The sequence below is a fragment of the Buceros rhinoceros genome, unplaced genomic scaffold (assembly GCF_000710305.1).
Source record: "Buceros rhinoceros silvestris isolate BGI_N320 unplaced genomic scaffold, ASM71030v1 scaffold12525, whole genome shotgun sequence".
In the NCBI taxonomy this organism is placed as follows: domain Eukaryota; kingdom Metazoa; phylum Chordata; class Aves; order Bucerotiformes; family Bucerotidae; genus Buceros; species Buceros rhinoceros.
The window spans coordinates 31,303-46,040 of record NW_010411255.1 but is presented as its reverse complement, the minus strand read 5'-3'; the positions used below and the strand labels follow the sequence as shown (position 1 = coordinate 46,040).

At 43.9% G+C, this 14,738-nt stretch overlaps 1 protein-coding gene across 1 annotated transcript in view; it reads right to left on the bottom strand.

Annotated features, from left to right (window-relative positions):
- NOTCH2 (notch 2) overlaps nt 1-14,738 on the bottom strand; it is a gene marked incomplete at its 5' end in the record, with an annotated part of 74,808 nt that overhangs the window by 37,939 nt on the left and 22,131 nt on the right. Inside the window, 3 exons of the mRNA XM_010135946.1 lie at nt 1,040-1,228; nt 2,317-2,472; nt 3,302-3,535. Of these exons, the coding sequence (XP_010134248.1) occupies nt 1,040-1,228; nt 2,317-2,472; nt 3,302-3,535 (579 nt within the window). The remainder of the gene's footprint in view (nt 1-1,039; nt 1,229-2,316; nt 2,473-3,301; nt 3,536-14,738) is intronic.

Here is a 14,738-nt window from a genome sequence, read left to right as displayed (position 1 = left end):
TTCCACTACAAGTCTGCAGTTTGGACAAATCCTAGAAGGTAAGAAAATACCCCAGAGGTTAAAAAGGGATGTTGAATGTGTATTTTTTGCTGTGGCTGAACATGCTCACTTAATCAGCAGTAACAAGAGATGTTTGTGCTGAATTCACATCTAATGTTTTCTCCCACTTGATGAGAAGGCGTTATGTTTTAACACTCTGGAAGGTAACAACGTATTTCGGTATGAACCAATCTCAGGTAAAAGGTAAAAAAACAGAGCAGATAATTTTGGCTCAAGGCTTTTTAACTAAAGACAGAGTAGAAAAGAAACATTAAGAAGGGTGAAACACTCGGCGCTAGCGTTCCATCCTTCAAAACTGATTAGATACTGATAAAAACTCATCTCAGTTTTCATGGTATCAGCTGATCACCTGCAGGGGTCACAATTCTTTCATTGTAACACTGCAGATTGCACCCTTTGCTTCTTTTACCACTATCAGAAAGCAAAATAGCAAGCGATACAGTCACTGGTACGGTGGACGCATGAATTTTACAAGCACCATTTCAATCAAGTAACTTTTTTTACAATTATTTCCTCAGGTCAATGGCAGTTTGCATCATTTGGAGTATTTTAAGCAGAGAAAAAACCCGAACACTATTATCCAGAATCATCAGGTACTTATCTCAAAACACAGTCGCTCTTTCAAGTTTGCACCTGCTTTGCTTTCACAAAAATAACTTTTGGCACATGCACTTTACCAGGGATGGTAACAAGTATGTTTGTGAGTCCGGCTCAGAATGTTTCTTCCTCTGCTCGTCCACAGATCGGTTCCTTTCTCGGTCCTTTAATTGCTTTCTCCCTCCCCCAACACAAGTGCCAAGTCCTCCTGGCTGGTGCCACCGCAGCAAGCTCTCTCTCGTGGTTTTACTTAGCCTCGCCCCTTTGCAATTTTGTGTTCCACCTCAGCAGAGCTGGCAACAACCCTCCCTATGCTTTGCCTCTCTGCCCTTCTGATTTTTCCCTTTGCTGGAAGCCTCATCTTTGTCAGAAGTCCCCTCACCTGGCATACAGAGACACGTGAATCCTCCGATTTTATCCAGACAGGTGGCATCGTTTTGGCATGGATTGGAATGGCATTCGTTGATGTCCATTTCACAGCGAGGTCCTGTGTAGCCCTTCAAACACTCACAGTGGAAAGAGCCTTCCGTGTTTACGCATTTCCCACCATGTTCACATGGATTGCTGTTTGCTGCAAGAAAAATTTGAGTGTCAAAAACTCTCCTTGGAGCAGGAAAGCCACAGCATTCTTTATTAGTCATGGTCTTTTCCAGTGGTCATTCCTTTCTGGCAAGTAATACCAGGGAAAGACTGGTCATCCTTCTGGGGAAAGGCTAATGTGATTGAAGAAAACATGTGGCACTTAATTGCCTGTCAGAGTCAAAAAGAAAGATTGCCAATGGTCCAAAGGAGCAGCTCTGGTCCGTGGTTCTAATGACCGTTCTTAAGAGGATCAACTAGCAGGGATTAAAGAACTAACGATGCTTTCAAGGCCTTATCTCTAGGTCATCTTTTATATTCATTTCACTCCTGAGGCTGAAAAGATGCCACCAGAGCCACAAAGCAATTAAAGTAGTCCTTCACAAGTTTTCGAAAAGGAACAGCACTCTTGTTCAAGGCAAACTGAGGAAAGAAATTCAAAGAAGTGCTTCTTTCCAGTCCTTCCACGAGTGCTGGTTAGGTATTACCTTCATGCATCCCACTCTAGAAGCATGAAGTAGCACTCACAAAGCGCCTAAGCAAGTCTGTGAGACCCCAGCCCGCTCTCAAAACAACACAATAGCGTGATAGCAGAGAACTATAAAAGCGCACGCAGTCACCCATCTCAGAAAGCACTCAAAAGATCCAGCCCCGTTCCGGCTGCCAAACGGCCTTGATATATTCCTAGCAAGGCAGGAGCTGCAACAACTCCCACACAAACTGCGGTACTTTGGTGGTTCATTGCAGTTCTAAGGGTCACCTTAAGCATCACATCTCTTGGCACAACGCTAAAGCCCTCTGGTGCAACGAAGAATGCTGAAGCCTCTCGCTGCTTTTCATATTCCAGAGGAAAACAGGTCAAACACAGACAGCTACTCTGAGTCAGCCCTGTGCCCCCAGACTCACATAAGATTTAACGCTCATCTAAAGACACTGAAGTGGAAGGGGGAGAGCAGGAAAGCAGTCGCACTTAGGTCGAGAAGCTATGACAAAATGGGAATTCGTGCCCCTCTATAAGTTCACAAAGCAAACGCCCCAACTTTCTGTTGGTGTACTCAGAAGCAGCAAACAGAAACTCACCCATTGCACATTCGTCCACGTCTTCAGTGCAGTCCGCTCCCTTATGGCCCTGAGGACAGGTGCAGATATAGTGTCCGTTCACAGGATTGGTATCGCACAGAGCACCTTTCTGGCATGGATTGCTGACACATGCATCATCCAAGTGGCACAGGAGACCTACAGAAGCATCCGAGAGTATTCAAAAAAGAGAGACATAAGAGTCAAGGGTGTACGTTACACAATTGAATCCTCTGTTTCAAATAGAGACTCCCACATCCAGAAGCTTGAGCAGTATCTTACAGACTTCAACCCACAGACTACCACAGAGATTTTACCACTCACTTAGAAAACATTATATTTAAATCTAGATTCTGTGACTTCAGAGGTGTCTTCAGCACTTCTGGAGCAGTACAATGGCTTACCATTACCAAAATCTCCTTCTTGGAGCAGTTAACCGACTTCTCTCTAACCAGCATGATGATTTTTCTGACAGCTGAAAACACAGGCGCACATAAGGCTCGCTTTCCTAACTCAGATATGGTGATCGCTTGTATTTCCAGGCAGTAGTTAGGAGACCTTCGTATTTTTACCTACCTTACTACAGCAAATTTTCTGCTACACCAGTAAGGGCATCCTCCCTCACACAAAAATACCTAAATGCTCCTTCCAGACAATTTTAAGTACAATTATCATAAGCAGCACAGAGCAGGTCACCCTTACGCATAACTTCTCAGGCAAATACAAGTCCTGCTAAGGGCTAGAGATAGATCTGCTTTCCTCGCAGACTAAACCCTAATAAGTTTATCTTCCAGCCTAATACAAAGACTTCTTTGTCCCAAGCTACAGAGGTTTAAAAGGTCTTTGCTCGTGGACAGCACGCGTTTCCTTTTGTTCTTCCTGGTTTGGTCACAAAGCGTGTAAAAGGAACAGACCACTTTAAGCGCATGCGTAAACTTCAGGAAGCATCTTCTATTAAGTGCCAGACCTGTAAGTTTCCTGTCCTTACCTGCCTTTCCTTCTGGACAAATGCATGAAAAAGAAGCCACTCGATCAATGCAAGTAGATCCATTAGCACAGGAGGCAGTGAAGCAATCGTCAATGTTCTTACTGCAGTCGTCCCCGCTCCAACCATTGACACAGACACAGGCGTAGCCTCCGTTGTGGTTGGTGCAGGTACCTCCATTCTGACAAGCGTTGGGCTGCAGCTGGCATTCATCAACGTCTTCAGTGCAAAACTGGCCTGATACACCAAAAAAAAGGAGTTCAAGCGAAGTTCAGACTCAGTAAGATTATTGCAGAGACAACATAACCAAGGGAAACACTGTAGTCCAACCCGATGGCTACTTCGTATTGCTAGGACTTTGGAGCCAGAGAACCTCCAACAATGCTGTCATCAGATTAGGCAAAGACAAGTAGCATCCTGAAATGAGCCTGCAATAGGAGCTAAACTGCCAGTAACTTTAAAGAAACCCCGCGTGCGAGCCAGCAGGCAGCCTGCAGCATAGGAAGGATCCTGCGGTACAGGAAGAATGAGCAAAGGGGGCAAACCTGCCAGTAACTTTAAAGAACCCCCGCGTGCGAGCCAGCAGGCAGCCTGCAGCATAGGAAGGATCCTGCGGTACAGGAAGAATGATGGTCCGCCCGCACAGCCAGAGGGACTGAGAGAAGACGGCCTCCCAAGAAAACCTTGGCCAAAGCGGTGTCGCCAGCCCAGCAGCAAAGAAACTCTTGTCAGGAGACCTTAATGCTCTCCTATAAAATTAGGCAATGAAGATTACTTGCTGAGGAAGAACAGAATTGAGACTTTTCTACCTAAAATTCTCTTTCCCCCTCCCTCAGGTATTTCCACAGACAACCACAAATAGTTGGAGTTTGCTGGGTTGTTGGTTTTCTTGATTTTTTTTTTTTTCCTTCAGAGACAAAATAAACACTCTGATGAAACACTTTAATGACTGGAGATACTGGAGGGAAAGAACCCAATGCACTGTTTCCGGGAGTTTGAAGGAAAAGGACCGCTGGACCATCAAGTATTAAATCAGTTTCAAAGGATATGAATTTCACAGTCGCATCTATAAGAAGGTCTGCAATTCACCTTTACTCATGTATTTCTTTATCCAAACCCATCCTGCTTTGACACAAAGATCTGGAGAACCTACCACCTGCATCACCATTTTGTTTCAACACTTCTTCATCTTCCAGATTAAGGTTGCATGGTTTACTTTTAAGCTGAAATTGTTTAGCTTAAATTTCAAGTTATTATTCTTAAAGTTTCCTGAAAAGATAAAACCTTATGGCTAAGCACCAGCTAATTTCCTCCCAGACTGGCATACGGGTGTGCATGTGCAGCCACGGAGTACTGGTCACAGTCCGTGCTCTTCTTTTTGATAACTTTTCCTCCCTTTCTGTTACGTTAATAAATCTCCAGCACAGAAAGCTCACTGGGGTTTTTGCTTTGTTTGGGGTGGGGGGGACACACTTCCTTTTAACTTGCTGTTACCACCCTTCCTAAAATGTTGATATGATACATGTAGCACCAAAAGACTACCCTTTATCAGAAAATAAGATTAGATTTGTTTGATGTGCCCTTTTTTCCCTTCCTTCCAGCTGACGCCATCACCTCCCTCACTGGCCTGCCACAGCTCTTTCCATTATCCGGGTCAAGACTCTTAAGTAACTGCATTGCTACTACCAAGATCCTCCTGCTTGTCATCTCCAGCTTCTGCATCAGCTGCAGCCTTACATCTGTCTGGAATTCCCCGTGTATTCCATGAGTAAGAAATTCAGGAGCCAGCCACAGCTCTTCCCTGCCAGTTTGCCTGGGCTCCAATTTATTCAGGTTTGCCAATGTAAAAATACTTACTAGATGTTGCTTAACACTCACCTTGTTCATTAATGGGCCAGAAATTATGATGCAAGCGCATGCACACACCCTCCTCCAACACAGAACTGAAATATCTATTGTTGGCAGGAATGTAAAAATGTTTGGTCTCAACCACCTCCATCTACTACATTCAAATAATGATTCCTTTTGTTTTCAAGTGCTTAAATAAATCTTAACCTTTGGTCCTCTGAGCCCTGTACTGTTTTTCCTTAGTGGCAAAGAAATAAAGTTATTATTAAAAAAAAAGGGAGAAGTTGCACAACTGACTTGGTTCTGTGTGTGCGTCCCTTCCTCCGGTACAACTACTTCAAACCAAGGCTCTTACCACTACCACTTCGAAAAAAAAGAAAATACAATTTTAACAGTAAAACTCATTACAATAGACGTTTCAGAATTAATCCTCACTTCCCAGTTTACTTAGTGAAACAGTTGGGGGGAAGTCTAACTCTTGATAATTGTTATCTGCAAAACACAGCTCTCCGCACTATGAAAAAATCAACCCATGCAGATGTCATAATAGAAGTCGTTGGTTCATTAGCTTTCAATATTAACTTATCAGTAACGCAACTGGAAAGAGTCCGTTATCTCCGACCGGCTCCTAGCAGTCGTGTGTCTCATAAACCAATGCAACTGACTTCCTTTTTTTAAAAAAAATCAAGACGTTATTTGCTTATTATAAAAGTGATTTTCCTTCTTTTCTTGGAGGGAGCCCAAGCCCGATCAAAGAACGTCCTCTCTGACTAATGCTCAGCCGCAGTGCAATCACCTCGCAGAAGCGTTCTCGCGGCACTCACAGCTGTTCTTGCAGCCAGTTCAAACTCGGTATCACTAAAGCGTGAAGAGTTTTCAGCGCTGAAGTCGCCACGCCACTCCAGATTGTTTTGCCTCGCTCCAAATCACTCTGAATAGAACTCCTGAAATGTAATGTTTTGTGGGAGTTTTTTGGTGGATTGGAGGAGGCTGTGTGTGCGTGCTTGTGGTTTTCTTTTTCTTATTATTTTGATTTTAAGCAAAGGTGGGCAAATACTCCCTCATATAAACTCTTTTAAGGGCCAGGAGTAGTATCAACGCTTAAGATTTTTTCTTTTCTTTTTTTCCCCAGCGCTTATTTTCCACTTTGAGAACAGATAGTACTAAGTGATACCTTTGATATCACCAAGTGATATCACTGACACCCTTGCACTGACCCTACGTCCCAGGCTAGTCCCTATTTCAGGCCTAAACTAAATCAAATCTTTTAATAAGGTCTATCAATGTCTCCACAAGAAGAGGAAAAAGCAGAGCTTAAACTTCTTTGAGCAATTCAACTGTATTTCAAGAACGTGCCACGTTTGAGCTCCTTAAATCTGATCTTCAATTCGCTTCTCTGATTTCTAGGGCTCCTTTTGCTGCTACCAGATCACAACCATATTTGTGTTTAATTATGAATATGTATCAAACAGAGCTCCATCTTATTGCAGTTTGGTTTAAAAGCAAAGGAAATTCAACTCAATACATGAGGGGCATAAAATGAGCAATTAACTATCGCGTTTTACCACTGAGCATCTTAATGAAAAAAACTTGCTCTTTCTTGAAGTTATAATTGAAACCCAGACTCTACTCCTGGGCAAAAAAATATATGAAAGAAAAGCACCATAAGGCAAGCAGAGCACATCAATCTAACTGTGTTAGTAAGTACTTGGTCTCGTCATCTCCAGGCAATGTAATAGTTTTTGAAAGATCTTGGAACAATGTTTTAAAAGACTACAGATCCCAGACTAAAGTCCAAGGCACTCGCGTTTCTTAACTGGAGCTGGTGTACTGGTAAGAATGCGAAGTCATTTCAAGTTCACTAAAAATGCTTGAGCTCTTATTGCTGGAGTGGCTTAAAAAAGCCTTCTCTAGCCCAAAGTCTTTAAAACAGAGAAATGAAGGGGTGTTAGGTGGGGTTTGAGGTCCTTTGGTACCCTAGGGTTGCCTAGATGGTGTTTTTGAATCTTCGGGTGTTATCAACATGGGATTAATGGTCAATTCTACAATTCTTCAGCAGAGGTTTCCAGAAGGGGTGTTTTAGTTGTGTGTTTTTGTTTTTGTTGTTGCTGTTTGGTTGGTTAGATTTGTTGCTGTTGGTTTGTGGGGTTTTTCCCCTAGAAACCAGCACACACGTTTGTAAATGGCTTTCAAGACTGCCCTCTCTCAAAGCAGCAGCATCACTTAACTCTGAGCGGGACTGCAGGCTGGCCACAACCTCTCTATCTCCCAAAAGGGCCGATTTGCCCTCAATAGACTTCAATTCCTTGTGCAAATGAGAGAAACAGGTTAATATATTTTGGGCAGGTGCTGGAAAAAAAAAAAAAAAAAAAAAAGATGTGATGCTTCTGTCGTTACTGATGTAGGTCTCAGTGTAGTGTCTGTCCTGGGAGCTTCCTGAATGACTTTTTCACAGCAAAGACAAAAGACTCTTCTAGTGTCAGACAAAATAGAATTTAATTTTAAAACTTCTCAGTGAACGTCCTGCACAAATCCTCTCTCTGATATGTCAAGCATTCCTCATTTGGGACAAAAGATTGCTGGGATGATCCCTGGAAGCAGGGATGCTGCTTTGACTTAAGTGTAACTAAACCAAATTCAATATTTATTTGTAGCCATCTACTGGCTAAGCTTGTTTTCTGCTTAAGTTTCAGGAAGAATCAAATCTTTCATTCACAGAACTGAAATTCAACTTCCAAGCGCAAACTCCATTATGAATTGTACAGTGTAACACAAATCTTCATAACCCAGGGCTTCTGAACAGCACAACCACATCAGCTAAAGTTTTTCTTGTTCACGTTTTTCTTGCCCTCTTGCTAGTTTCAATCACATTTCTAAAAAGAAACGTAGTAAATATAGAGAGAACTAGTGAGGGCAAGCACAAATATATGAACTGTCCAGTATTTTAATGGAAATGTAGCAACACACGTATAAAAGACAACACGAAAGGGAACATGAATTATCCAAGCAGCCAATGAAAGCCAAACCTGACCTTGATACATGCAGAGCCTGGGAAACCAGCAAAATGCCGACTCAGGTTCTAAGTGACCTTGTACAAAGTAAACAGCTTGTCCATGTGGTATTTCAAAATTGAAAACCAGAAGTAGAAAAAGGGAACAGCCTTCAACTCTTGGCACTTTTTGCCCACTACGAAACTAAGTGACTTCCTGCATATTTCCCCTCAGAAAAGCCACATGGAGTATGACAGACATGTTTGCTGCTTTGATTGCTCCCACTTTCAGACCAGCAGGAACTGGACAGTCCGGGAACGTCTCTTTAGGCAGACACAGGATGCAGTGGTTCAAGGCCCCTCAAGCAGTTGTACCAGACTTCATTGATGAGAAACAGCTGGACCCTTCTCCTAGAGGTCTTTTTGTCAAAACCAAAATAAAGTCTGATTTATAAAGGTAAGGTGGATAGCACAAAAAGTGAGAACAACCCTACGCTGAGAAAGCAGAGTATTAGTCTGAGCAACTAAGAAACCAGAACAGTCACCCTGGGAAGCAGCAAAACAGACACCTCCAAAGGCTGATCCTGCCAAACCCCCCAGGCTTTGCACAAAACCCAAACCCAACGGCACCGATGCTGCAGCTGAATGCAGGACCTTCGGTCAGTTCAATCAGAGGTCTTCATCTTTGGCAGAGCAGACTTCTCATAAAGGAGAAAGCCTTCTGGGCCTCTTAGCAGCTCTCCAGCAGGAAAGATGCTGATGCACAGCTGGAGTACCAGAGGCCAAAGCTCCCATGAGGAGATCTCACATGTAGTTTAAGTACTAAAAGCATTTAGTAGGACAAAGGATGAAAATATCTTCCTGTGCCTTGGAAAAAAAAAAAATCAGTTTCTTGAAAACCGAGCTGCAAGGAGACAGCAATGTCCATCTCTCTCAAAATCACAACCATGACAGCACTGGACTCAGACTGAACTGTAAGTCAGAAAGTTTAGTGATACTGAAAGGGAAAGAATCACAAACTGGTCCTCAAGGTCCTAAGAGACTCACTGGAAGAGGAGCATCAGGTTTCAAGAAGCTTTCTTGCCCCCATCCTCTCAGCACCTCACCAGAAGTTTGTCACTTACCTCAGACTAGTGGTCCAGCACACAGAGAAGAGCTCACTAGCTTTCCCGAAAGGTTATCTGGGAAGCTGCTAACCAGACTTAGACAGAAACTCTCTGAAACTGTAACTGAATTCACAAAGTATTCCAAAGATTGTTGTATGGTTTTTGAACACGATCGGTGTAGCTGAAGAAAGCAAGGCTCATCAGAACTGTTTACATTTTTTCTCCAAGTTTCAAAGGACTACTAAGAGAGAGGTGAACAGCATCTTATCAAGACTCAACAACGGGCTAAGAGATAAGGAACTGTATTTGTATAAATGACTGAATCTAACTGTGGCAGAAGGTTAGCAGCGCCACACCGCCAGGGACCGTGCAGTTTCTTCCCCTCTCCAACCAACGAGCGTACGCTCAGAATGCCAAGTGGCAGACCCCAGCTGGCTGGGGAAGGACGTTCCTCCATCCCGTTCTTTCTGGAACACAAGGACAATCTCTGTGTTGATCGTGCAGCCTGAAGCATGTTGGCCAGTCAGGTCAAAGCTCAGCTTCTTCAAGCTGCTGTGTAAGTCTCCTTGACCGATGGAAAAGTAAAGGAAAAGGCTGCATGAAACCTTCAGGCCTTCCGGTAAAACGGTGTTCATGAAAAATACCTGAGCTCCTACGTCTTTGGACTGTGTATTTGTAAAAAACATTCCATTAATTTTTAATCCACAGAATTATCCACACTCCTTGAAAAGACTAAGTGACAATTACTGAATACGTACAGGTGCTAGAGCATTTAATTAATGGCCTGGAAGGAGATGGACAGTAGGCAGTGATCTCTAAAAAAATAACACTTATATCATCCAAAAGGAAGCCAGGGAATTTCAGACAGATGCAGCCGAGCAAGGTTGCACAGACAACAAGTAAAATACAAAGGCAAAAAGACTCATTGCAGAAGGTGTAGGTTAGGTACGTGAGGAAACATTTCAGCTTCCCTGGAAGAGTTCAGTGGGGATCTCTGCTCAATCACAGCTTTAATCAACAAAATAAACTTCGCTGACAAGCCACTGACTACAAGGAGGAATATTAAATGCAAACAGTTGTTCCTGTGTAATAGCGATGGCATCGCTTCAGCCTGGAATACGTTCTGCAGTACTGCAGTCACCACCTCTGAAAAAAGACCCTGAAAAGGGCTAGAGTTCAGAGTCCGACAGACCGGAGAGAAGAATTTCATACGAGACTCACAAAGCAATTGTTACTCACAAAGGGAGACAGATAAGAAAAAGTATAATACAACAGTTATTGCAGGAAAGACACAGCATGTGGCAAAGTATACAAAAAATATTTGATCATTTATATAACCTGCTTTATCAGCACGAAGCATCTCAAAGCAAAGAGCTTCAAGCTTCTCTGAAAGCAGCAGCACCTGCATACAGACAAAAACATCCAGGACAATAACAGGTAACACTGAGAGAAAGAGATCTCAAGTGTGACACCCAGATCACACCCAAATTCCAGACCCTCCGACAAAGCCATCTCCATGGCTCCCTGCCAGCAATCCCATGAATACCACTGCAGCTCCAAGGACGGCTTCGGGCACGCACAGAATTCAGTGGACTGTGCTGTTTACATCTGCAAAAAGCGCCCCCAGTTCCACGAGCGTTTAGCAAAGGACGTCCCCACTGACGTATTATGGTAGTTTCCCCCCAAAAAAGGGCTGAAGCCAAAGCCAAATATTTTTTCCTTTGCAGAAACTTTCTGAAGAAGGAAGAGGCAAAAGAAGTCCTCCTTCCCCAGGACCTCGTGGCACTGAAACACAGCACTACAGAGCAGCAAAGCAGTAGGAGCCATTCCCAAACCTCAGGTGTGGAGTTTTAATAGATCTACTGTATCTTGGACAACGCCAAATGCCATTCAAGGTACCACAAAATTTAAGAGGTTAATGTAGGATTTGAACAACTGGAGATTTATCTACAATTGTAGCGAACAGTAAACATCTGTGTTTGTTTTAGGCTAATATGGTGGAGAAAAGAGTTTAATTTCATAACCACACTGGGAAGCATCTAGTGGAACTAAAGGGCTTTTACAAGGGATTTTACAATCCCCAAATACAAACCTCTGGGCTTTAAGAGACTTACACATGCCCTGATCCATTAAATACTGCCCTAAATCTCTCCCCGCAGACTATGGGTAGAGAGGGCAGTCCTAACAGAGCTCTTCAGAGGCACTAATGCAAAGGAACAGAACAAAATTCATTAGAAGTTATTAGCGAGGCACTAGTGACAGATTGGGTTATTACGGCAGTGGTAGGTGAAATGTTGGGACAGTGGCAGGATGGAGAAGTAACCAAAAGGAAGTACGCATCACCAAGCTACTCTCCATTTCACCCTTTTCTTCACCTCCTCTGGAAAATCCAGTGAATCAGGGAAATACCTAACACGTGAAGAAGTCTACGAGGCAAAAATGTAACAGCTGGAGCCAAACTGTACAACAATAAAAGCTTCGTAATCTCAAGCTATCTCAGCAATGCATCTGCAGCAATTACCCAAAGACAAATCACCGCCTTCGAAGTACGAGGGAAAGGACAGAAACTGCCAGAACCAAGCCAGCTGCAGATAAAGCAAGTGTTACCTATTAGCTGGGTCTCACAGCACCCATCCATCAAGCCAGCCTCACCAGAGCAGTCCAGCCTATTTTGTTTTAGTGACAACCACATTCAAGATGTACTGAAAACTTAAAAGACAGCTCCACAAGAGATTATTTGGCACATTTGATCACAAAAAGTGCTTCCTGCCCTGGACAGACACCAAAGGCACAAAGGGAGAGGCAGCAGCATGGTCTAAATTGGATGCTGTCCTTCTGTCATCAGATCAGCTCCGCTGTTAACACCTCAGGTGTTTTATTACAGCTACCTCCTACCAAGGCTTGCTGTTGGGAAATGGAAAGCCGCACGAAACAAACAGGGAGTTCTGGGAGGTGTCCCAGAATCCACACTGGGTAAGACAATGACTAATGGCTTGACTTCTAATGCCTCTGCAATCAATCTGCTCGGCACAACACAAGAGAAACAAACATCATCCAGGAGAAAGTCTGTTTACGTCCGATGCTTCAAATCGTTTGTACACTTCAACTCAGAGCTGCCAGCTCAGGAGGCTGCCACGTGCTCCTGCTCCCTTTGTATCTGCCAGTTCAAACATGAAGGAAGAAAGAGAATCATAATCCCCCTTGGCTTCTTTCAGAGAGCTGCCTCTTGAAGATACCATGGTAGTGACGGCGAGTCACCGGCCAGCTTGCCAAGTCTGGCATAGACAAATCTCAGCCAGTACCAAAGAGGCTACTACGCTGTTGAATGAAGTCTGGAAAGGCCCCAGAAAGTCTGCCATTGCTACACCCCCGGGAGAGACGACTGCCCTTCTAGCAGGAGCATGACCCAGCCTCCCTGCGCCCATACAAAGGTAAAGGCTGCTCTTTGCACCTTACGTATGCAGATGCCAACCATAAGGAAAACAAAACAAACAAAAAAAAAAAGAGTGTGGCCCAGCACTCCATCAGGAAATAAAGCTCTGTAGAAAACAGCCAGGATGTATATTTCATCATTTAGGAGATTGGCATGTTCAACATTTATGATTCATGTCATCTAGTGTCAGTTAGTTCCTCTACATTTCAAGCCTCTACGTATTCCAGCAAGGCAGCATTTTTGGGGAAGGCTAAGTTAACATGACTTGTTAGTGTATACTTTGTGATACAGAAGCTGAGAAAGTGGTATTTGGCAAAGAAAGTTTTAAAAAACAAAATACCAGAGCATACAATCTTACATTAGAATGTTAAACATTAGCCTTTTGATGTTTATCCTCCCTTCTCAGCACAGAGAAGTCACGTCTGCCCGGAGTTTAAGGCTGGGATTTTCAAAGAAAAGCAAGGTAGGGAACAAATATTACTCTAATTAAATAGGAATCGAACCCTTAACTCCCCCCTTTGAAAATTCGTGCCTAAAGCCCTGCAGAAAGAGTAACCGTTGTGCTAGTGTTTAAGAGCATATGACCGAGCTAACAGCTATTTTAATTAAAAAGCACAGCCCTGCTGCCTGAAGAGCTTTTCTGCTCAAGACAAACATTTGCTTCTTAAGCTAGCTCCAGTGCTGGAGGTATTCGGTGGAGTCAGCTGCTGGCACACTGCGCTTCCTCGAGACAAAGGTCGCCTAGATTTTAACACAGGCACCTCACTGGAGCCCCCTTTTCAGGGGAAAACAAAGCCTAAATAAACACGACTGCCATGGGAGTCTCGCCTTCCCAGACACAGGGGTAGAAACAAGGGCAAGAGGCACGCGGGCCACCGAGGCACTGCAACGTGGGTCTTCCAAAACCCACCAGCGCGAGGGCACAGTGTGTCCCCCAAACCCAGAGACTCATCCCCCAACTCCTGACGCAGCACTTAAGTCCTTTCCCCAGTTTGCTCCTCAACAGGGGACACAAATCTCTGCTGTGTGCTATTCCTGAAAAGTGATTTGGGCCAAACACGGATTCTTGATCATCCTCTGAAACACTGCAGACTTTTCACAGTGCGGTAGGAGTCCCTCTCAACCAAGAAACACTTAGAGCATTTTATATTGTTGCTCCCTTGAGAACCCAAATTCCCCAGTCACCTTTGAGACAAGGCTGTGCAGGTTAGATCACGAGAGCAAACAGGTGCATTTGAAGTGAAGTTTCTTTATATGATTTAGTCTGGGATGGCTGAGCAGCCTTTAAGTTCTCAGAAGGTTTCACCATGTCCTGTGGAAGGACACCCTAACCTTCCACATGACTTTACAGCCCTGGACTGCCACCACTTCCCTCTGTGTCTGCTCACCCATGAGACCACTCTGTGAATTTTAATTCCTGATCCCAGGGAAAAGAAAAAAAAAGAAAGAAAGAAAAAAGCAGCTAGACAGGATTTTTTACTAGATTAGTGGGTTAAAGTGGCAGCACACTCCAACAAGTACCAGAGCCAGCTCAGGGGAAGGGGGAGAGTGGCTGGGAGCAGGGAGAGAAGGCAACGACACCCTCCTCGGACCACAGTGAGCCCACTGGACTGGTTTAACTGCTGCGGAACAGTAGCATGAAGCAGAATCTTCACATAGCACCGACATTAGCTGGGATTTTTGGCTAATTTTGACTCAAATCATGCTTAAAGCACACCAAATTCTCTGGCTGGCCACACACCGGGGAACAGACTTCAGACTTTCACAAAAAGCATCCTGATCTATTTCTAAGAAAATAGATGTGAGCTTCACATCTGCAACATCATGCCTTGAAAGGACCCAACAAACACTGGTTCTGACAAAGGATTTAACCTGCGACAAGATAAAGTCATCCCTAAACAAACCAATCAGTTAACGTTCAGCAACCGGAAAGATCTGCGGCAGTTTCACCAACACACTTCCAAGACTGTCCTGCCAGTTACAGATTTACGGGGTTGACAATCACTATAACCATACGAAATACGAGAACTTTGTAGGTGACAAAAACACTAGTGACAGCAGGAA